Below are 23,131 nucleotides of genomic sequence, written 5' to 3' on the forward strand. Positions count from 1 at the left end.
CTGTTATTGCTATTGCTTACCGGGTATAAGCCTGTTGTTTTCTTGAATGGACTGGTCTGAGCACCTTGAACTTGCTGAATCTCTAATAAAGTTACTTCAACCAATACACCTGCATGATTGCTGTGGAGGAGTGGGGACTCTACCTGCCAAGGACCGACACTCCCAAACACACCCCCTAGCCTGGAATGGTGAACCTCTGGCTGGCACAAAGTCTCACGTTATGCAGATCAGGGTGAACATTGGAAAGAAAAAGCAATTATTAAAGGAGAGCCGAGAAGTCCCAGGTATGTGGAGCTGGTTCATGCCCATCCGGTGGCCTTCTGCTGCTGTGGCTGTCCTTCGCATAGGTGCCATGGTGTCAGGGCCACTCCTCCAAAGATAGTGGGCCATGGAACATAGGCCTTTTGGCTTTGGGAGCTTTTCTGATTAAAACTGTTCACCCAGCATTAAAGAACAGGGAGGAAGCAGGAATGTATTGCACACACACAAATCCCCAAATCGCTCCAGATCAATATTCCATGTGAAAGGACCAATCTGATCTGATTTTACATTTTGGGCATAACAACAGGACTCTCTCGTTCCCTAGCTCCTGTGACCCGTTTCTCATTTTTCCTTTTCACAGATCCAGAGGAGTTAGCCGTGTTAGTCTGTAGTAGCAAAATCAAAAAGAGTCCAGTAGCACCTTTAAGACTAACCAATTTTATTGTAGCATAAGCTTTCGAGAATCACAGTTCTCTTCGTCAGATGCATGGATGGCCATGCATCTGGGCCATACATCTGACGAAGAGAACTGTAATTCTCGAAAGCTTATGGTACAATAAAATTGGTTAGTCTTAAAGGTGCTCCTGGACTCTTTTTGATTTTCCTTTTCACAGAATCACACAGAAACAGAGTTGGAAGGGGCCATACAGACCTTCTAGTTCAACCCCCTGCCCAATGCAGGATGAGCCTAAAGCCCTCTGCCCAATGCAGGATGAGCCTTCTTATTCTGACAAATATTCACCCAGCCTCTTCTTTTCATTCAACTCTTGAGTTTAGCTGGAAAGGGAGACTGGCAGCCAGCAACCTATCCAGTCTCCCACCTTGTCTAGTAAAAAATAGGTTAAAAAGAGGGCCATCAGGCTTCCCCTTCCCATGAAGGAAAAACCCTAGCCCTCCCTTTCTGTGTGCTTTTACGCACAGTGGAAGGACAAGCTGGTAGCCTCCTTCTCTACCTCCTGCTCAGCAGGCCACCCCGCATGGTTGACAAATTTTTATCAAGCATGTCCAGTATTTTTGTTGAACCCGTCTAGCAACCCTATATATATATATATATATATACACACACAGCAGAAGTATCTTTGGGTGGTACACAACTGCACAACTTTCAGGATGACAAAGATGTCACAGCTATACTGCACTCTGTTTGGGGCTGCTCTTGATATTCCAGAAGTGGACCCGATCCCTCAAGGTCCACTGGCTAGCAGTTCACCTTGGGATTACATTCCAAGGGCTGCGGCTGATTGTTGAGAATTAGCAAGTGTTTACATCCAGTCATGAAAGACTTAAACTGTCTGTGTTGCTTAGTAAACCTATTTGCAACCACTTAGTTAGTAAATCTATTCGGATTGCCATCATAAAAAGGGGAGTCTCTGTTCTTAATGAAGAATTAGGATTCTCTATTTGGCAACCAATTTATTGGAGGGGGGGAAATTAAACAGGAAGATATACTGAGGTTTTATTGCTCTTTGTTCAGTCTGTCTTCACTCTCTAGTCTGCTTTTTCTATCCAGGATGTAACAGTCAGAAGAAAGTCTCTGTCTAGTCTAGAAGCTAGGAAGATGTAGCTAGTAAGGGTTTTATTCCAATGTAACCTTTTATCCTTTATGTAGTAAACTATTTTTTAGAGCTAAACACTGGAGTGTGTGTGTTCTCATTATATCCAACACGCATTTCTGCTAAACTCTGCTAATTTAAGTCTTAAGAATATATCTCTACAACCTGATCCCTCAAGGCCCACTAGTTAGCGGTTCACCTTGGGATTGCATTCCAAGGGCTGCGGCTGACACGACTCAGGGGCCAATGCTGGGGGGCCAATCCTGGCCGGTCGCTCAGCCCCGTCGTCTCTGCAGGGCCGGTCGCGCTTCCAGGAAGGGCTCGCATAGCAGTTGATTGATCAAGTATTGTTAATTCTGTGCCCATTATTTGATCACAATCAATCAAGGAAAGCCGAGGATGCTTTTTAAAATGCATCATGATGTAAACCTTTAAGACACGACTTATTGTTTTAATAGTTCTTAAGAAGTTACTGCTATTTTGCTCTCTTGCAATTACATTTTTGTAAAGAAAAGAAGTGGACGGGGGGGGGGGACGGGACGACGACGACAATTCCTCCCCGTCCTCAACCACCGGATCTGATTCCAGGCGGCGCCGACAGCGCTCGCCCGGGGTCTCTGCTGCCCAGGCAGGCGCGGCTTGCGAGGGCCGAGCCGGGCGGGAAGAGCCCAACAGGCGGCCGCGCGCTCGGAGCCGCCGACGCTTTCCCTGTCCCTGTGGGGGGGGGGGGGGGAGGAGGAGGAGGAGGAGGAAGGCGCCCGGCGGGTCAAGCCCCCTCGGCGGCGCCGCCAGCCAGGCAGGCAGGCAGGCAGGCGGGCGCGGGCGAGAGGCGAGTGGGCGGGCCACACTGACCGGCCGCCCCGCCGACGGCCGCAGCCCTCCCCACGGGCGCCGCCCGCTCTCTCGCCCTCTCGCTCGCGCGCGCCCGGGGCCTGGCGGCGGCGGCGGCAGCGAGGTGGAGCGCGGCCCGGCCCGGCTCGCCTTCGGGCAGCGGCAGGTGAGGCAGTGCCGGGAGGGAAGGACGGGCGGCCGGGGAGGGGCAGCGCCCGGCGGCGGCGGCGGAGCTGAGGCGGCAGGCCGGGCCGGTTGCCGTGGCGACGGGCGCGGGAGGGGCTGGTGCGGCCCGCGGCGGGGAAGGCTCAGCGGCCCGCGAGAGGGAGGGCCCGGGGGGGCGGTGGTGGCGGGGCGGCGGCGGCGGCGGCGGGCCTTCCCCGCGCTTGGCCTCGGGCCTCCGGCTGGGCGGGCGGGGCGGCTGCGGCCCGAGGCCTGGCCGGGCTCCTGGAACTTCCCGGGCGAAGAGCGCCCCTCGCAGCCGCCGCGCAGGCCACGGAGACGCCGGCGCCTGAGGGCGGAAGCGGCCGGGAGGGAGGGACGGGGGAGGCCGAGGCCCAGCCTTGGCCTCGTGGACGTGCCCGCGTCTCGGTTCTCTAGCGCGGGGCTCCCCGCCTTCCTGGTAGGGCGAACCGCCAGCCCAGGCGTGCCCTGGAGTGTGGCGGGCCGAGCCCGGGGCGGGCCAGAAAGTCGCCCGGCGCCCCGTTTTCCACCCAGATGCTCTTGAGAAGTCAACCAAGGGCGCAGCTGCCCGGCCAAGAACCGCGAGCCCGTCGGGGCGGCATTGCAGCCTTCAGAAAGGAGCCCCAGTCCCGTCGCGCCACTAAGACTGACTGACACAGTTTAGGGCAGGGTGCGAGCCGCGGCCCGCTCTCTTCTTCAGGTCCCTCTTTCCGGCCGCCACAGACAGACTGGCAGCTGCCCATCTCGACCCATTCCAGCCTTTGACCCCCACCTCCAATACTCCCCCCCCCCGCCCCCCATAGATTCTAAGAAACTGGCTCAGGGCACAGTTTTCTTGACTACCATACGTACGCAGTGGGGGGGGGGAGTACCAGCTGATGGACGATACAGTTTCCAGGGTCAGGCCTGGATTTCCAAAATAACAGGTCAAAGCAGTGTCCCAAGTTAACCGCTGAAGTTAGTTCTTCCAGGATCCATTTCATACATTATGCTTTTCCTACAGAGAAGTTTTTCTGTATACAAAAATGTGTATCATTTGTGGCTAAATGTCATGTTTTGCTTGCTGAGATGGCACAACTGGTTGCATTCATCACACTTGACAGCATATGCTCTTTTTTTCTATCTGAAAATCTGAAATGTCCTTGCAGATAAATCATATACAAATGGCCTAGTTTTCATCCTCAGTGCACTGCAAGGGCCTTGCTTTTGTCTAAGCTAGGACAGCAGCCCTTGTTTCCGTCTAAACTTAGAAGACGACGTCGTTCTTTTAGTGCCATCATGCACAAGGATAGATGCTACTCAGGTGTTTGCTCAAAACTTCTTACTGCAGAGCTTTAACCACTGTCAGAGTGGTTGAAGTGTAGGCTTTCATCAGTATCTGCATATGATAAGAGGAAAGATTTAACCCACACATGGGGTTGTCTTAATTAGGGAAATTCTGAGGTCTCGGTTACAGCAATCAAGTCCGGCCATAAACCATGTCCCTCATGGGCGATGAGGTCTTCTCTTGGCACACTTTTGGGTCCCAACCTGTAGGTTAGGAATCACTGATCTAGATTTCTGGATTCTTTGATATATGCCCACAGAAATGCAACTCCTGCTGATTGCTACAAAAATCCAGAGGAGAGTTAGTTTGCTTCCTCAGAGCCAGCAAAAACAGCCTGCTGCACCAACAGGTTTATTACGGCATCAGCTTTTGTGGATGTGTGAAGCATTCTTCTTGGTTGACCGATATATGTACACTCACGAGTACAGAAATAAAAAAACGTAAACAAAAAATGTAAACAGTGGAGCCAAACGGCTATGAAATGCAAGAAGCATAAGTAGATCTGTAGCATTTCAGTCCAAACATACTAAATAAGCACAATTACCCATTTATAAAAAATGCTGCTGTTTCTAGCCATAACTAAATCCAAATGGAATAGAATCAGATTTGCTGTTGAATTCTCATCCAAGAATGTCATACTGAAATGTTCCTTTAAAATTGTAATGTTGAAGTATGGTACAGTCGTACAGTGTTCTGGGGGGGGGGGGCGTGGGGATGAAATACTTTCACAGTGTTCACCTTGCCAGTTTTTATATCTGATCTGTGTCCAGTTAATCACTCGTGCTGCCTCATAGGATCTTGGGTAGAGAGGAGTGAAATGTGCTTCTGCTGAGATAGAGGTCTTACCTGTTGTCTCTCTGCAAGTTAGTATACTTTTAGAATTCAGATTATTGAGGCTCTGTTAAGATAATTGTATTGGTTGAGCATTTATTTTGGCTGGCACAGTTGAATAAAAACCTACTGGACTTGCTAGTCATTTAAATAATGTAGATATTTAAATAATTATTTATTACAGTCAAAGACCCACAGAATAAAACATACATTAACAGAATAGTTATAAGAATACACGGACACACACACAATGATTACATAAGAAGTATAAAAAGGAAAGTAACAAATATATGTCACTATCAGCTCTGCACCTCGGTAGACTCTGGCAGCTGCACAGAACCTGGCGACTCCACGCGAGGTTAAAGACTCAAGCTCTGCTAGCGGAAAGGAGGAGTCGACCATTCCCCTGATCTTCCCACGAGTTTTTGGAGGGTAGATGTGATAAATACCTAAATCCAAATGGAATTTGGATCATCAGAGAAGGAGCAGTACAACAACACACGTCCAACTGTTTCAATTCCACCCCACTCTGCCTTGGTAGCACGAGGGCTACCTTGCTTATGAAGTACCATACCACTGTGTATTCCTTCTAATAAAGTTGATGGAAGAACATTGAGAAGCGGCAGAGTGAAAGCTATCTTGTGTTTGGGAATCGATAAATTAGCTAAATAATTTGACAGCACCATTTTTTTGTTCCTAAAGTGATAGTACTGCACCTGATCTTAGCCAAAAGGCTGAGAAGCGATGTGAGGGCAACCTGGCTGCGACATCTGTCACCCCATTGATCGTCAGGGTTGATTCGTCTAAAGTGATGGTATTTTTCTGCAGAATTTAAATGGCGCTGAAGTTTGGTGCCCCAAATTCATTGCTTGATTTCAGATTTAGCTTTTAAGCAGCCCAAGGCTATTAAGCTGCTAGAAGAATACCCAATAAATCATAACAGAGCTTTTCCATTTTGACTGAAAGGTGTCAGTGTTAAAGGTGTGAGACCCACGGGACAGAAAACAAGCTTCAGCCAGTAATTAATCCTATATATCCAGAGAAATTAAACCCACTTCTAGATGTAAACATGCCATGTAAATTAGTTATGCTTTGTTTCAGAAAGATTTCATCTTTATGCTCTGATTTATGCTTGTTTTCCCAAATCTTTTGCTACCATACCTTATTGTATCTCTTTCCCTGATTTTCCTGTTGTCCATTATTGTACTTTGTAGTTTGACTGATTCCAAAGGATCTATAGTTGACATATACGCATAGCTGAGAGTCATATAACAACTGTGTGATAAATATTTAAATACCATTTGACAAATTGGGATAAAATGTGTAAAATTCAATGAAGAACTTACTTTACTGTTATTCTTTCTGGCTTTCCTATGATGTTGTGGTATCATAGTTGCATTGTTCCCTTTTGTTTCTTTTTCTTTTAGGATGGAAGAGTGATTTGCCTGAGAAATGTGCAGGCCCTCTCATTCATCTGCAAGAATGTTTCTTATGAATACCTCTCCTTTGGTAGCCCTCCAGAGAAAATGGGAGCCTTTTGCCCAGGCAAGGAGCTGTCGATACCCCGTCTGCTTCTCAGAATCTGAAGATGACATTGCTAGAACATCTGTAAGCACAAAAGTGCAGATGATCATAAAAAATCTGCAATCTGAAGAGTCGTCCTTGGGCACTACCAATGAATATGGCTGTATTTTGCAAAAAAAAAGGAAGGGAGCAAAAATCAGAGGTCACAGACTGCGGGGTAATGGCAGAATACCACTTCAAGAACGTGCTAAATATGCCCAGCGCAGTTGTCCAGCTGACTCTGATGGCATGGAAGTGGAAGAGAGTTCAGAGTTTGGGCCCTCCTCATTGAATTCTGACAGTGATGATTCTGTTGATCGAGAGATAGAAGAAGCCATTCAAGAGTACTTGAAAAACAAAGGCCAGAGCATCCCACCCTTGCCAAGCAATACCAAGAGTTTGCGCAGCACTAATACACACAAGAGTTTCATAAAAGAACATCCTTCATATGATGTAGCTTGTAATGTGTTCCCTGCCAGTGTGAACTCAAATCTGATTCCTCAGCATCTTGCTCCTGACTTTCTGGGAGATGATGCACTCCAGTGGGCTCCCTCCCCTTGCAGCGTGAGCAGCGATGACTCTTTTGAGCAGAGTATAAAAGCTGAGATAGAGCAATTCCTAAATGAAAAGAAACAGCAAGCAAGAAAGAAGAGTGTATCTGTGGGGAGTAAGAGTCTTGATCAGAAAGAGGCACAAGAGAAATTAGCAATTAAGAGTCAGAAAAATGGAAGTAGCAAAGCAAGCCCAAGTTCTTTAAAGTGCAAAGGGAAGGCATTCTTTTTAAGGAGGCATCCTGAACTACAGAACACCACTCCTCCTCCTAAATGTTTGATGGTGAAGACAGAAGAGTTCATGGACTTCAAAAAAACAAGCCAAAAGCATTTCAAAGCATCTGGGGCTAGCCATTCCTGCATACTGGAGCAAAGTAACAATGGTGACATCGGGCAGAAGTTTTGGAAAGCTAGAGGAGAACAAAGTGCTGAAAGTGTGGATTTATCTGATTCAAGTAGTGATGATGGTATTGAAGAAGCTATTCAACTTTACCAGCTAGAAAAAGTCAGAAAAGCAGCAAATGTCCGAGCAGGCTGTGTTCCTTCTCAAAAGGATAGGGGGCTAGCAGATATATCTGCAAGTCTGACAATCCATTCAGAAAAAAGTGCCTTGCCAGAAAACTCTAGAACAACTCTAAGCAACAAGAGGAAAGAGATTGGCTCAAAGTCTACAGAATTAAATAAGATTGGTGTCATCTGTCATGAGATCGAGAAAGGCAGATGTTGCACTTCTGCAAACAATTTTACCAGTTATGCAGTCACTTTGCAGACCTGCAGAGCAGACACTGCAGCTGAGTTGATGTGTGCAGAAGCCATCCTGGACATCTCCAAAACTATTTTACCCCCACCTGCGGCAAATGACAGCAGATCCCTCCTGACATATCCTTTGTCCCCCTCCCAGAGCATCCCTTCTTCCCACCAAGAGAGTGACAGTAATGCCGTGGACAGTGATGATAGCATTGAACAAGAGATAAGGGCTTTTTTGGCTATCAAAGCACAGACTGAACGTTTGATAACAAAATCTGATGAGGCCTTAAATGCTGCCCCAAATCCTCTGTCTTCTGGGCAGCCATGTGATCAGAACAGGAGTCCTAAGCGATCCTTCCCCAACACATTAAAACTGTCGCTGGGTCAGAAAAGGAAGCTCAAAAAGGAGGGCTATGTGTCAAGACAGAAACAGGACAAACAAACGACACAGTTAGAGATGGATTATAACTACCTGGGGAATGATAACTATTCAAAACCGTTTGCATCCCAAGAGGAGAATATTCTGAGCAGTGTGAAAAACAGTGAAACAGGAGGGGCTACTATGAAAGAAGAAGTTGCTCCAGCCACTGTCAGTTCTGTGGATTTTGCGAACCCTCCACCAAGGCTTCTTGGCACGGGAGGGCTGGTAAGAAATACAAGACAAGCTCTGCAGAAATATGTCACAGATGACAAGAGCAGCTCTTTGGACAGTGATGAGGATCTGGATACAGCTATCAAAGATCTCTTAAGGTCAAAACGGAAGCTAAAGAAAAAACCCAAAGACCAAAAAATTCAGTGCAAGAAGAAAGTGAGATTTGGTAATGCAGAAATGCATATTTTTGAGGATAAACTTGAAGTCCTCCAAGAAAAAGACTGCAAATCCAAAAATTCCACTTTGCTGAAAAGCTGCCTTCTGAGATCCAGACGGAACATGATGGAGGAGAGTCCACAGGGAGAGTCCCAATACGCCGTGAAAGGGAGATCCAGAAATGCAGAGGCCTTCCAGCTTGCATTAATGTTTGGGAAGGGATGCCGTCCATTTTCTGAGCCAGACAGTCAAGCAGCAGCAATAAATGATCAGCATCCTTGGATTGCCACACCCTTGATAGAAGACAGCAGTTCTTTGGATAGTGATGACAGTATTGAACAAGAAATTCAAAGATTCTTGGCAGAAAAAGCCAAAGATTCCTCAAGTACTGTGCACATAGCCAGTGCCCTTGGAATTGTTGATACTCTGAAAGCTGCTCAGCCCCAAACTGCTCAATCAAAAGCAAAGCGCCAGCAGTTGGAGGGTGAGGACGTTGCCTTATCAAAACACAGTAAGAGAGCAAAGAAGGCACGCCAGCCAAGGACTACGTTGAGAAGCCCTCTGAGAACTGAAAGAGAGGGAGCAGGAAATGTTTCTCAGATTGGTGAGCCAGCCATCACCTGCATGGAAGACATATGCACCCAAGTAACAGGGAAGTGCCAGAGAAACCAGGGAACTGAACAAGCTAAAGGTGCCAGTTTATCTGTAAAAAGAACTGCAGTAGAGAGGAAGGGCGTCTCTGGTGGCAAGCTTGATCAGAAACGCCTTTCATCTTGGAAGGAAAAGGCTGAGAACTGTAAATTACAAAATTATTTTAAACGTATGTCAGCTTTCAAAAGAAAGAGCCCATATGAGTTTAAAATTTCCAGTAAGTTTATAACAGGCTTCAGAAGTGCCCAGAAGAAGAAGAAATCTGTACTTTTTAGGAAAAAGCCGAGCATAGAATTTTCAGTACTCCAGAGCAATGTGTTCAGGAGGCAGGAAGGTTTGCTTGGTGAAAGATGTGAAGCTCCTGCGCAAACAGGGATCCTGGGTTCCAAAAGCGAGGTAAAAGAGGCAGACTTGGATGTACAGTGTATAGCAGAGGGGCTGTATCCCCCTGTATCAGAAAAAACAGAGGTTATCCCTTTAAGTATTGCAGTGGTCAGTTTTGCAAAAGCAAAACTTGTTGGTGATGCAGAGCCTTGTTCCAGCGCAGATTCAAAGCACAGCCGTTTTTTGCAGGAGCCCAGTGCGGATGTTGCCAGAGAAGTTAATGTTATCTCAACACCATTGGAGGTCTCCCTTATGGAAAAGGAAGGGAAAGTCCAACATCACAGCAACAACTGGGAGGAATTCAGGGGTCCCCAGTCTTGTAACTTGCCATTGAAAGAGTCAGTGTCATTGATCCAACAGGACAGAATAGCTGAGACGCAAACCCAGAAAGCTTTAGAGGAAGGCTCTAAAATGTACAGATATACCTGCAGTGGCACAAACTAGTTCTCTGGGGGGTAAACAAGGCTTCCAGTTTGTAAGTACTTTTTATTTTACAGCAGCATTTAGTCATTGTTAAGGTAACTCAGAAGACTGTGTCGTAGTTGGTCATGTTGAAGGATGAAATGTTTTTAAACAAAATGGGTTTTTGTTCTTCCTCTCGCATGACTTTGGTGTACAAGGATTGTGCAGCTGACTGACTCAGTGGCTGCAGTCCCTCCTGCCCATGGCGTGAAGTATGCTTATGCTGCCCTTCATACATTACAAAAATAAATGCTTTTTTCTGACAGATTGAACTCTCTTAATACCGTGATGCAAGCTGTCATGTCCGTGTCTTACGAGAACTTAAAACTGAAAGGGAAAAGTGGGATATCTACTTTGAGTCTCTGTGAGAAAGGCATACTAAAAATAGCATAACTAAAGTAAATTAAAAATGATCAAATGATGAGGGACCACAAGCGTACATACAAATATGAAATGTTTCAATTTTTTTCATTCTGGTTGTTGTGGGTTTTCCGGGCTGTATTGCCGTGGTCTTGGCATTGTAGTTCCTGACGTTTCACCAGCAGCTGTGGCTGGCATCTTCAGAGGTGTAGCACCAAAAGACAGAGATCTCTCAGTGTCACAGTCTGACACAGTGTGACACTGAGAGATCTCTGTCTTTCGGTGCTACACCTCTGAAGATGCCAGCCACAGCTGCTGGCGAAACGTCAGGAACTACAATGCCAAGACCACGGCCACACAGCCCGGAACATCCACAACAACCATCATTCTCCGGCCGTGAAAGCCTTCGACAATACATTTTTTCATTCTCTTTCGATAAAATGTTTTTAATTATTTAAAAGGTACTTTAAAGAAATCTTTTGAATAACAAATATAGAGCATGGCTAACTACAGAGAACTGTAACATTTGTCATGTTTATTGTAAAAGATGAAGATAATTGTGCTTTGTTATGCTTTAAATTATGATGCACCTAAAGCATCAACTGCATATGCTCTTGTGCTTGTATATGATTCATCCATTGTGAACAGCTGGAATTGAAAAGTCTCAATTACACAAGCACATTTTTTGGATTATCACAAAAATTAAGCTAATACGTTCTGCTTTTTGAAAACTTTATTTATGGGATAATTAATACCTGCAAACAGACTTTCTCGCTGGCCTTAATCTAGAGAGACCTTCCCTGTGCTCTGCTGGATACGCACCTTCTTCCCCCTATGAAAATGCCACAGCTGCTTAAACAGAAGAGTGAACCTCCCGCAGCTCACGCCTTCCGCTGCAATTAATGGGAAAGCCCCTGAAAGCAGGAAAGCTCGGAGTACCGACAGAGGAGCTCCGAGATGCAAAGATTCACCGGGTTTGGGGTGCAGTTTTCGTTTGGAGAATTGTTTGTTTTTGTGAAGCTGCCTTTGGCCAAGTCAGACCTTTGGCCCATCTGACTCCATATTAGCACTGGCTCTTTCAGCTCCCCCTCCCTGCGACCCTTTTAAATTGAAGACGCTGCACTTTATGTTGATGCTTCTGGAAGTTTCTTCTATATTGAAATCTGTTCTCAGGCAATAGAGGGGGGAGTGACTTTGGAGCCGTTTGATATTCAATGGAATTATTGCAGCCCAGAAAAACCAGATGAAAGTACTGGCCTTTAAGACTAAAAGCAGCTGTAGTGTGATCAAAGTTGGTTTGGGCCTGTGCAGGACAAATTGTTACGTTGGACAGGGGTATGGATTAAAAATCCGTCAACCATGTAATTCCCTTGATCCAGCTTCCCCCCCCCCCAACACCACTAACGCCCCCCCCCAAAAAACAGCAGATGATAGCTCCACCACTGTCACCCAGTTTTGCCCCAGGGAATATGGTTTGTTATATAAAAATGTAAAGCATGCATCTGTAATGTAAAGCAGGTGGCACAAGGATGACATTATTTTGTTAGGAAGTAAGTGTGCAGTTGAGAAGTAGCCTTACACTTCTAAACAAAGGTGCGTCCTTCTAAGCCGATTGACTTCAGTAAACTTAGAAGGGTATAATTCTGTTTAGGATGACAATTTGGAATTAGGACCCAGCCTGTTGATTTTCAGCTATGTAATTTTATTTTTTAAAAATATGGATTATATAGGATTGAATTTATGTGAAAATCCGATTCTTAGTTGGCTGTACAAATTCTACTGAGCATTCCTTCCATTTAAATTCTTCACTGAAAAATACCTGAAAGTTGTGAGAGTGCAGTTGCTTGCTTACGGGGTGGTTTAGATCCCTTTGTATTAATTTTCATTTGAATTGCAATATCTTGTAGCTTGTGAGTTCAATGCTTTCTGATTTTGTGGAGCACTTTTTAAATTAAAAAATACTCCTGTTATGTATATAAGAAATTATGTACATTCATACATTTATAAACTTTAATAAACTGGATTCAGATCATGAACTAAGAGCCAAAAGTTATCTCCAGTAATATTTCCTCCATTTCTGAGATGCCACCCCCTCTTCTGAGTCTGTCCTTTCTTCTGCCAGGCTTCTAACAAAGCTGCTTGAGGTCCTCCATCTTAAATCAATGGTTGACAGACTTTCTAAAATTCAGAAGTCAGTGCTTGGTCACTAGGAGAGTCATAGGAAATGTGCTGGCCATTCCTGCTGTGGAGGGATCAGAGCATCCAGTCTAAACCCAGCATTTTGCGGCTGAGGGCTTATGGCCTGCCTAAATCCTCTTTATGAGTTCATTTTTGACCCACCCAAGACTTTTTGGTGTAGTGCCTGAGGCAGAAAATCCCAACAGCAGCCTCCACAGACCCAACCCTGCAAAGTCAGGCATCTGCTGCACCTAGTCACTCCGTGAGGCTTGTGCTGCAGGAGCCCGTTCTATATGTTGTCGTCTTATCCTTGAGTATGGCTGCCTTGGGACTCATGCCTGGGGAGACGAACCCTCATTCACAGTTCAGGCTCTCGGCCGTTGTGCTCCACCACCTCTCAAGCCAGTAGGCCTGTGACATTTTCTTTCACCATTGGCAGACTTTTAAAAGGGTGCTTTTTTATCACCATTGCCATATGCCTGTCTAAAAGCAAATATCTGCATTGTGCAGAAGTTTAAAAGTATATGAAAGAGCCCTGCTGGTTCAGGCTAATGATTCATCTAGTCTTCATCAGCATCTGGCTTCCCACAGTGTTAGACCATATGCCAGCGGAGGGGAACAGAGACCAAGCTTTCCTCTGTATTTGACCAGTTTCTGTACAGTGCATCTGATGAAGAGAACTTGATTCTCGAAAGCTTATGCTACAATAAAATTGGTTAGTCTTAAAGGTGCTACTGGACTCTTTTTGATCAAGCTTTCCTCTGTTGCTGCCCCCCGCAAACAGGCCCCTATTCAGTCGCCATGGCCAATAATCATCGACAGACCAGTCTTCCAAGAATTTGTCTAACCCCCTTCAAAAGTCATCAAAGGGTAGCACAAGCCTTCACATCCCATGATGGTAAGTTCCAGAACTTAATTGTGCATTGTGCGCATAAGAACTTTATTTGTCCTGAATCCACTTCCCATCAATTTTATTGGCTATCCCCAAATTTCAGAAGGAGAATAAATCCTGTCCATTTTTCCAGACCATTCATATTTTATAAGCCTAGATTGTGTTGTCTCTGCTGCCCCATCATTTTTCCCTAACTGAAAAGTCCCAGACTCTTTAGTCTTTCCTCATACCTTTCCTTAAAAAGTGTTCCAGCCTTTTGATCATTTTAGCTGCCATTTTCTGTACCTTTTGCCATTCCACAATAAGCTTTCAATAATCTAAACAATATTTCAAATGTGACCACCCCTAAATCAATACAAGGATATTATACTGTTTCCATTTTATTTTCACTCAGTTTCCTAATAATCCCTGGCATAGAATGTATTTCAGTAGTCCAGTCTAGAAGTTATAGAAGTGTGAATTGGGTAGCAATGTTGGCAGGTGCTCCTACCAACTGTGTCAACCTGATGTTCAGAAAGCAAGACTGGATCCAAGAATAGCCCATGTCAATTAGCTAGAGTCAGTTTGGCCCCATCCAGCCTCACTAAATCTCTTCCCTCAAGAAAATCTGTATTCCCAGCCACCGTTAGCTCTGTCTTGTCTGGATTAGCCTGTTTACCTCCATCTACTTGACCAGATCAGCCGAGCCCTCATTCAGAACAAAGATGGTTGCGTCTGGAGCATATTATTAAAACCCAGCTCTAAAGTTCATTTTCAGAGGCTCAACAATACTAACAAACGTCAGGAGATGCACAACATGGCAATTCCCATGGCACTGAACTAGACTTTCCACAGGAAAGTCTCTGCCAGTGTTCAGATAGGAAAGACTGAAGCCAAGTAGTATGTGTTATTTCCAAACCTGTCTCTAAGCAGTTTATTCAATTCGATTTGATTTATACCCTGCTCTCCCCACGAATGGGCTCAGGGCAGCTGAGTTTAACAAAAAGCATAGTGTCATTCGCTGTGTTAAAAGTAGCAGACAGATGTAACAAAATCAAAGGAAAGAATGGCCCCTGAAGATCACCAGTGCTACTAAAGCTGCCCCATAACCAGGCTAGAATCAGATTGAGAAGGGCAGAGGTGAGAAGTATCATTCAGGAATATCCAGAGTTGCTGTGCAACCCGCTTACTCACCTTGGTCAAGTGAGGTAAGTTTGAAATGGTCTACAATTTTTAATAGTTTATCCTTATCCAGGGACGACTTTTTCAGTAAAGTCAGTATAGCTGCCTCTTTCTTCCTTGAAAAATGATTCTGTGCTAGAGATGTGTTTATTATCATGGCCACTGGTGTTCTTAATTTTTCCTGGAAAGTCTTGACCAATCAAGAAGAGCAAAGATCAAGAGTACAGGTTTACCACCTCAAGGACTCTGTCTTGTGTCAGCCAGGATGATCCATAGAATCAACTCCCAAATCAGCATCTAAGTCAGAATGGATTGGAGACATTTCATCAGGAAGTATCACACTGTGTCACACTGGACTGCTCATGTCTCCTTACCTCTTGGGGCTTCTGTCAGTGCTAATGAGCTTTGAACACTTAAAAGCTCTGTTGGCACAAGATTCATCAGATGTAATGTTGGCAGAGAAGAATTGCCCAGCAAATGGGCTCTATGCTGTTCCGTTGGATTTGGTTTGAGTCTTCCACCAGCAGTGCTCTTGTCCCTCTCCAGCTAAGGCTACTTAGAGGATGGTTGGAGCCACCCCACTGACTCCCCCTCTCTTTCCAATGGCCAAATGATTTTCTATTTTTAAACTTTTTAAACATATTTTATTTCAGTTTATAAACTCAAAAATAAAATCACATATTCACTAAATCATACATCTACTATCATCCACATTTATCTACATAAAACAAACTAGACATACACATTTTAACATAAACCTAAGTTAACATCATTCAAATCATATAGTTCACATATCTGTATAGACTTGCCTTATACCTGATTTTTCACTTGTATTTCAATATTTCTATTCTGTCTACCATCCATCTTCATCCCCAGTCATGATTTTGTTATATATTACAAACATATATTGCTCCTCTGTTTACTTATTCTAATTTAAACTTAAAATTCTTACTTATTCTTTATTTTTAACTAAATAGTAAAAAAAAAACTTACCATTTTTTTAAAAAAAATCTTAGGTTGGTCTATTATGTATACCAATGCATATTCATGTAATTTATTATTCCAGTCCTTCAAATCTGGACTTTTTTTGCTTTCCATTTTTCTGCAGAAATCACTCTTGCCGCTGTCACCATATAATTGAATAATTCACTATGCATTTTTGTAATATTGCTTGGTATAACATTTAACAACATATTTTGAAGGTTCATCACAAAATTAAATTTTAGTATCTTTTGCATTTCTTCATGTATTTCTGTCCAATATTTCCTTGCTGCTTTATATGTCCATGATGAAAAGTTGCATCCATATTCTGACATTTCCAACATTTTCCATTATGCTCTTTGTTAGTTTTTGAAATGTCTTTGGGAGTAATACACCATCTAAAAGCACTTTTTACCAGTTCTCCCTTAGTACTTGTCATTCAATAAATTTGATTTCTTTAGTCCATAAAATTTCCCACTGCCTCATGGATATATTTTCTCCAAAATTTTGCATCCATTTTATCATACAATTTTTTACTTGCCAAATGTTTTTTTACAGCCTCTCCCTTCATGGGTGTTTCCAAACAAATAGCCATTATAAGCCATTGGACAAGCATCTGCTAGCTATAGGTGTTCACTAATAACACATCTTTAGTTATATGAAAGACTAGAAGAGATGTTCTCTGTATCCCCAAAAGAACAGCAGTATGATGCATGTCTGTGGGCTTGGCTTTACATGCGTCTTTTTCAGAGTTAGTTAATGTGTGTTAACCATTCACATTTAATGATTTCCAAGCTGAAGATAATCCAAGGAAGCACTCAATTAGTGGTAAATTGTAATGCCAAAAATATGTCTTCCCGGGATGATCCCCAATCTCCCTGTTTTTGCTCTTTTAACAACAACAAAAAAATGAACGTGGGTTCTTTTCCCTTTTTCAGCTTCTTAGGAACCTCCATTGACCCAGGATTTCAGCCATACATCACTTTGTCGCCAGGGCAACTGTGTGAAAGCAAGAACCTAACAATGCAGAGTAGGAAGAAGGTACTCCAGGCAGACAGCTAGAACAATTTTCCATTTCCATTTCCCTTGGAAAAGAGCAGTGAGGTCTCTTTGGTGATCCCAAGATCTTGTGATCTCTTTGGTGATCACAAGATGGGCCTTATTCTCAGTATTGCTTACCAAATGCAGTGATGCTTTTTGGAGGGAGGCTGCTGTAGTTGGAAAGGCTATTGTGCTTTACTCTGAATGTGGGAACAGATTCCAAAGGCACAGAGAAGAATATAAAATTGGCATCATAACCCCCAAGATAGCTAGAGCCCATTCTGCTAATAACTGAGGGAGCATCAGTTCTTAAGGCTGCCAATACAGCGACTTCTCCCTACGTTCAATTTGTATAAACATAATCACCATTTATTGATTTAAGAGGTTTAATAGTAAAGCAAATGGCTCAAACCATCTTTGAAAGTAGCAAAAAGAGGTCAACTTTGTAAAGTGCGGGTGGGGGTTTAAATATTTGGCAATGTATGGAGAAAAATATGAGTTGGTAATCTTTTTCAAAAGGCCTGATGAGGACTATGTTTCAGGAGGCTTAGAACATTGAAAGCATTTGAGAGTCAGCTACCTAGGGTTGGGGGGGAGTGAGACTGAGAAACTTACTCCTCAAGTCCTTGAGGACATGTAGAACCTGGGGTTCTGTAATGTATTCCTTAATCCCAGTGATTCCTTAGAAACCCCAGCTTGTTTGTTCTAATGTCAAACATCCAAGTCAAGTGCCTGTCATAAAGGGGCCCATTCATAGCCAGAATCAAAGTTTCTGCATATTTGGTATACTTTGGGTATGCAGAAGAATCAATTGTAAATTAATAAAGAATGAACATGTTCATTGCCCTCAGAATATTGAAAACATTGAGTCAGCTGACGGGGAAAAAGAGGGCAGAAAATTTATTTTTATCCTGCCCTTCTTCCCAGAAGCTGAGAGTCGTAATAGATATGGTTCCCATTGTGGAACTCAAGGGAATGTTCCCAGGTGGTTTTCACCTGTGCCCTTATTAGATCCAGGCTTGATTACCTTCAGCAAGGTAGTTGTAATATGCCTTTCAACCATATTCCAGAGAGACAGAGATTGGGTCTAGGAGACAAATTCACAATCATCCCCTTTTATTACACCCCTTGAAACTTACTAATTTTCAGGGTAAAAACGGACAGAAATAATATTTAATATTTAAAGATAAGCAGCATATTATTTTTAAAGTATCCAAATGTGTATGTTTGTATATTCACCTGTTTTGTTTATTTTACATATGAAAAAATTTAAACATTTCAAAAACGCTCTGGGTACTAGAATTGCAGGTTTATCTTTATGGCTTCTGTGTAGTCCCACATTGTGACTATGCATGTGCAAGCCAGGGACAGAGAAGATTTCCAGGGATTTCTAGAAGACTTGGAGTGCCCCTCGCAGAATTACAGAGTTGGAAGGGGCCATACAGACCTTCTAGTCCAACCCCCTGCCCAGTGCAGGATCAGCCTAAAGCATCTCTGACAAATATTCATCCAGCGTCTTCTTGAAAACTGCCAGTGAGGGGGAGCTCACCACCTCCCTAGGCAACTGATTCTACCTTTGAACTACTCTGACCGTGAAAAAGTTTTTCCTAATATCCAGCTGGTACCTTTCTGCATGTAATTTAAGCCCATTGCCTTGGGTCCTATCCTCGGCTGCCAACTGGAACAGCTCCTTGCCCTCCTCCAAATGACAGCCTTTCAGATATTTAAAGAGAGCAATCATGTCCCCCCTCAGTCTCCTCCAAACTAAACATTCCCAGGGCCCTCAGCCTTTCCTTATACGGCTCAGTCTCCAGACCCCTAATCATCCTCATCGCTCTCTTCTGCACCCTCTCAATTTTGTCCACATCCTTTTGAAATGCCTTCAGAACTGCACACAATACTCCAGGTGCAGCCTGACCAAGGCAGGTATATGGCTGCGGGGTCTGAGATAATGACTTCTAAGAATCCTCACCTCGACACTAACATCTGCTGATGAAAAAGCAGCTATCTGAGTTCCAGTTGGAGGAAAATATGGAAGGCCTTGTGGCCATGAGAAAGAATCTGGGGTGCCTAGAGGGCCAAGCCTAGAGACACTGGTAAGAATATGAATATTCCCTCCGCCCCCAGCCAAGATTGAACCTGGGCTTGAGTGAGCGGAATGTCTGTTTCTCAAAAAGCTTCATAGTGAATGTTTGGACGAGAGGTCATGCTCTCAATCTGTCCTTGAGCATTTAAAGCACCTAAGGCGTAGAATGAGTACTGTACACCAGAGACATCGTCTACGACATTAATTAAAAAGGACACATTGCTACCTGCTTGGGCTCCATAGTGAGTTATATGATCTAACAAGGCTTGTCTGGCAGGCCCAAGGATGAGTGTCTACTGAGCCATAATTTGGCAGCCAACAACGAGTGGGAATTTAAATCTCTTTTAAACGGAAGGCCTTCAAGAACTTCTGACTCTGGGTCAAAAGAGAATTTTAATGAGGAGCTGATAAGTTGAAGAGAAGTTGCAAGCAAATGAATATGTTGGATGCAAATTGTAACAGGCTCTCTTGCCTGTGTCTTAACTAAGCTTCCACTACTCCAAAGGAAAGATTTATCTTTTCTCTTGGATAGTGTTCAGCAATTAGTTCAAGACCCATCAAGCAAAATTGTTCTTTGAACTGTTTGCTTATCAGTACATTTATTTGTAAAAAGGTACTTTATTGCTTTGCTGCTTCTAATCATAGCACTCGGACACCTGTTAGAGTTTATTTCTTTTATTGAAAATACATTCTATTTTTTAATGAAGCAAGTAGTTAAAAATATATTATTAATATAAGTCCTACAAAAACAGAATACAGACAAGCAATCAGAATTAAATTTGCTAACATTTCCTAACTAACTTTTAAGTTTAAAAATAATCAAAGTTCTTAGGAAATGCATTAAGATTTTCATAGACTTCATTGCAAAGATAAGAATCTCACCTAATCTTCATGAGATCTCTTCCAATCAGAACTCTAACTTATTATCTAGATTAGTATGTTTTATAGGTTATCATATGCAAGTATCTAAGATTTTTTCACGTAATAGCATAAGCAAAGAAAGATTGGTTTAATGCTTCATTGAATAATCATAATTTCTATTGTATAACCTTCTAATTAGCCAAAAAATGATGTTATAGCCGACTTGCAAAACAAAGCCATAGATCTGTGAGAAATGACAGGAAGAGTTAAGATACTAGATCACTATTGGTCCAGTCTCTGATAGAGAAACATTAATCTAGATGGAGTCCACTATTTTTAATTAGCTGTCAAAAGATTAAAGTGCACCTGTTTTAGTTACCTAAAACTCTAAAAAAATTCAGAGGCAGTTCATAAAAAGTTTAAAAGTTCACCCAGAATACAAGCCATTACTATGTATTAGCTTAGTATTGATTAGTATAATGTGCTTTAATCTATATTATTGCAATATAATCTATATTATTATTAATCTATATTATTTTGATGCAATGGCCCTTTTGATACAACCCAAGACTGAGTTTGCCTTTTTTGCCACTGCATCACACTGACTGCTCATATTTAGTTTACAGTCCACTCTTACTCCAAGATGTCTTTCACATACACCACTACCCAGAAGTGTATCCCCCATCCAGTATTTGTGCTTCACATTTTTGTGGCCCAGATGTAATACTGTGCACTTATCTTTGTTGAATTGCATCCTGTTCACAACCACCCACTACTACAGAGTATTCAGGTCTTGTTGAATTTGAAATCTATCTTCTTGGGTGTTTGCGACTCCTCCCAATTTGGTATCATCAGCAAATTTAATGATTAGCCCGTTTACCCCTTCATCCAGATCACTGATAAAAATATTGAAAAGTACTGGGCCCAAAACCGAGCCCTGTGGCACCCCACTGGACACCTCCCTCCAATCTGATGAAACACCATTGACCACCACTCTTTGGCTGCGGTCCTTTAACCAGTTTCCTATCCACCAAACTGTCCTATAATCCAGTCCACAGTCTTCCAGTTTACCCATTAGAATGTCATGGGGGACCTTAGTAAAAGCTTTACTGAAATCCAGGTAAATCACATCGACAGAGTTCCCAAGATCCAGTAAGCTTGTCAATCGCTCAAAGAAGTAAACCAGGTTGGTCTGGCATGATCTGTTGGGGACAAAACCATGTTGACTTCCCCTGATCACTCAGCGGTCCTTCAGATGCTTACAGATTGATCCCTTTAAAATCTGCTCTAATATCTTCCCAGCAACAGAAGTCAGACTAACCAGCCTGTAGTTTCCCGGGTCATCCTTCTTCTCTTTCGTAAAGATTGGGATAACATTCGCTCTTCTCCAATCTTGTGGCATATCCCCAGTCCTCCAGGAGGCCTTGAAGATGATGGACAGAGGCTCTGCAAGTTCTCTAGAAAGTTCTTTGAGCACTCTTGGGTGCACACCATCCGGCCCAGGGGATTTGTATTCATCCAGTGCAGCCAGGTGCCTCCCCACAACCTCTCTGTCAATGTCAACTAGCCACCCAGGTGTCCTGTCGTGTCTACTACCATCTCTAGATGGGCTCAATTTCTTCATGGAGAAAACAGAGGCAAAAAAGTCATTAAGCCTGTCTGCTTTTTCTCTGTCCTCCATCAGAGTTTCTCCTTCTACTCCCAACAGTGGTCCAATTGCCTCTTTTATCTTATCTTCTCTCCCAGAAGGGAAGATGGACTTCACTTGCCAGAAGTGTAAGCTGGTCAGGCTTTTGGAGGAGAAGATTCAGAGCCTGGAGGAGAGGATCACCACCCTTCAGGAAATCAAGGAAGGGGAGGATTTTATTGAGAAGAACCTGGGGGCTCTGCACAAGCATGAAGAAGTAAGTCCAAGAGAAGAAGGAAGAGTCATTCTCCCTTCTGAGCTTCCTCTCCATTCTTCAGTACAAATCGGAAGACGTAGACTAAGGTGATGCTTTGGTCCACTGGAGCTGAAGAATCGTTTTGAGGTGCTTGAGATGATGACGGAGATGAGAGTGGAAGGAGAACCACAAAGACCTGGAGGAGGAAGTGAAGAGAGCATGGGGCCACACAGAAGTGGAAGGAAACGGAAGGTTGCGTTCATCGGGGACTCTCTGCTCAGGGGTATGTAACGTTATGTGTCCAGGTCAGATCCCCTAATCGGAGAGCTGTGTTGCTTGCCGGGGGCCAGAATTCAGGATATTACAGACTGACTGCCGAAACTGATCAGACCAACTGATCAGTACCTGTTTGTGCTGGTTCACATGGGAACGAATGACACGGCAGTGAATACCTTCGCATGAATTAAAGAGGTCTATGAAGCTCTTGAAAGGCAGTTGAAAACAGTGGGGGCACAGGTGGTATTCTCTTCTATCATTCTTGTCAAAGGAAGAGGAATGCAAAGGGAGCAGACCATACTCGAGGTGAATTGTTGGCTGTAGTGTGGTGCTGGCAGAAGCGCTTTGGGTTCTGGGACCACGGGATAAGTTTTCATAGAGAAGGCCTTCTGGCACATGATGGGCTTCACCTCTCAAAGTCAGGGAAGAAAATGTTTGGAAAGAACCTGGAGAGCTTCATTACGAGAGCTTTAAACTGATGCCGCAAGGGGAAGGGGATGATCAACATGGGGATTTCAATGAAGAAGCGATAACAGCGGGGGCCCACCTGGGTAGGACAGATCAAGCAAAGGTACAAGGCTACAAGTGTCTATAAACCAATGCCTGAAGTATGGGTACTAAGAAGGAAGAGCTTGAGCTTCTCTTGCAAACAGAGGGATACGATATAGTAGGAATTACTGAGACTTGGTGGGATGATTCCCATGACTGGAATGTGGTAGTGGATGGGTATGAGTTGTTCAAGAAAAACCAGAAGGTTAAAAGAGGAGGCGGAGTGGCAATTTATGTGAGGAGAGAGCTTGACTGTTAGGAAGTTCTGAAGAATGTGATTGACAGTCCAGTGGAAAGTATATGGGTGGAAATAAGGGGAGGAATGAGAAAGGGTACTGTTGTTGGAGTCTGCTACAGACCGTTTGACCAGGGAGAGGAAATGGATGCTGCCCTCCTTGAACAGATTGGTAGAGTGTCCATACATCAGAACCTTATAATTATGGGTGACAGCAACTTCCTCGATAGTGCTGGGAGACAAGCTTACCGAAGCATCAAGAATCACACAACTTCCTGACCTGCTTGGCTGATAACTTCCTTTTACAAATGGTGGAGGAAACTACAAGGGGCTCGGCCATACTAGACTTAGTATTAACCAACAGGGAATATTTACTTGCAAGCTGATTGTGAGAGACTATTTTTTCAGTAAAATATTTTTTTTTGTAAAAAGCATTCTAATAAGAATATAAGAAAATTATTTTTACAAATGAGGGG

The 23,131-nt window shown here is 43.6% G+C and overlaps 2 protein-coding genes across 2 annotated transcripts; one reads left to right on the plus strand and one right to left on the minus strand.

Annotated features, from left to right (window-relative positions):
* Window positions 1–2,580: 2,580 nt before the first annotated feature.
* LOC129341927 (nascent polypeptide-associated complex subunit alpha, muscle-specific form-like) lies at window positions 2,581–3,571 on the minus strand. Its single transcript, XM_054997283.1, has 2 exons — window positions 3,484–3,571; window positions 2,581–3,392 (listed from the first exon to the last, which is right to left on the minus strand). Exons 1-2 carry the CDS (start codon window positions 3,569–3,571, stop codon window positions 2,581–2,583), a joined length of 900 nt encoding a protein of 299 aa, XP_054853258.1.
* PPP1R26 (protein phosphatase 1 regulatory subunit 26) lies at window positions 2,778–10,698 on the plus strand. The gene is made up of 2 exons (XM_054998236.1): window positions 2,778–2,811; window positions 6,414–10,698. Exon 2 carries the CDS (start codon window positions 6,439–6,441, stop codon window positions 10,132–10,134), a length of 3,696 nt encoding a protein of 1,231 aa, XP_054854211.1. The 5' UTR covers window positions 2,778–2,811; window positions 6,414–6,438; the 3' UTR covers window positions 10,135–10,698.
* The last annotated feature ends 12,433 nt before the right edge of the window (window positions 10,699–23,131 follow it).

Source organism: Eublepharis macularius, chromosome 14, assembly GCF_028583425.1.
Source record: "Eublepharis macularius isolate TG4126 chromosome 14, MPM_Emac_v1.0, whole genome shotgun sequence".
In the NCBI taxonomy this organism is placed as follows: Eukaryota; Metazoa; Chordata; class Lepidosauria; order Squamata; family Eublepharidae; genus Eublepharis; species Eublepharis macularius.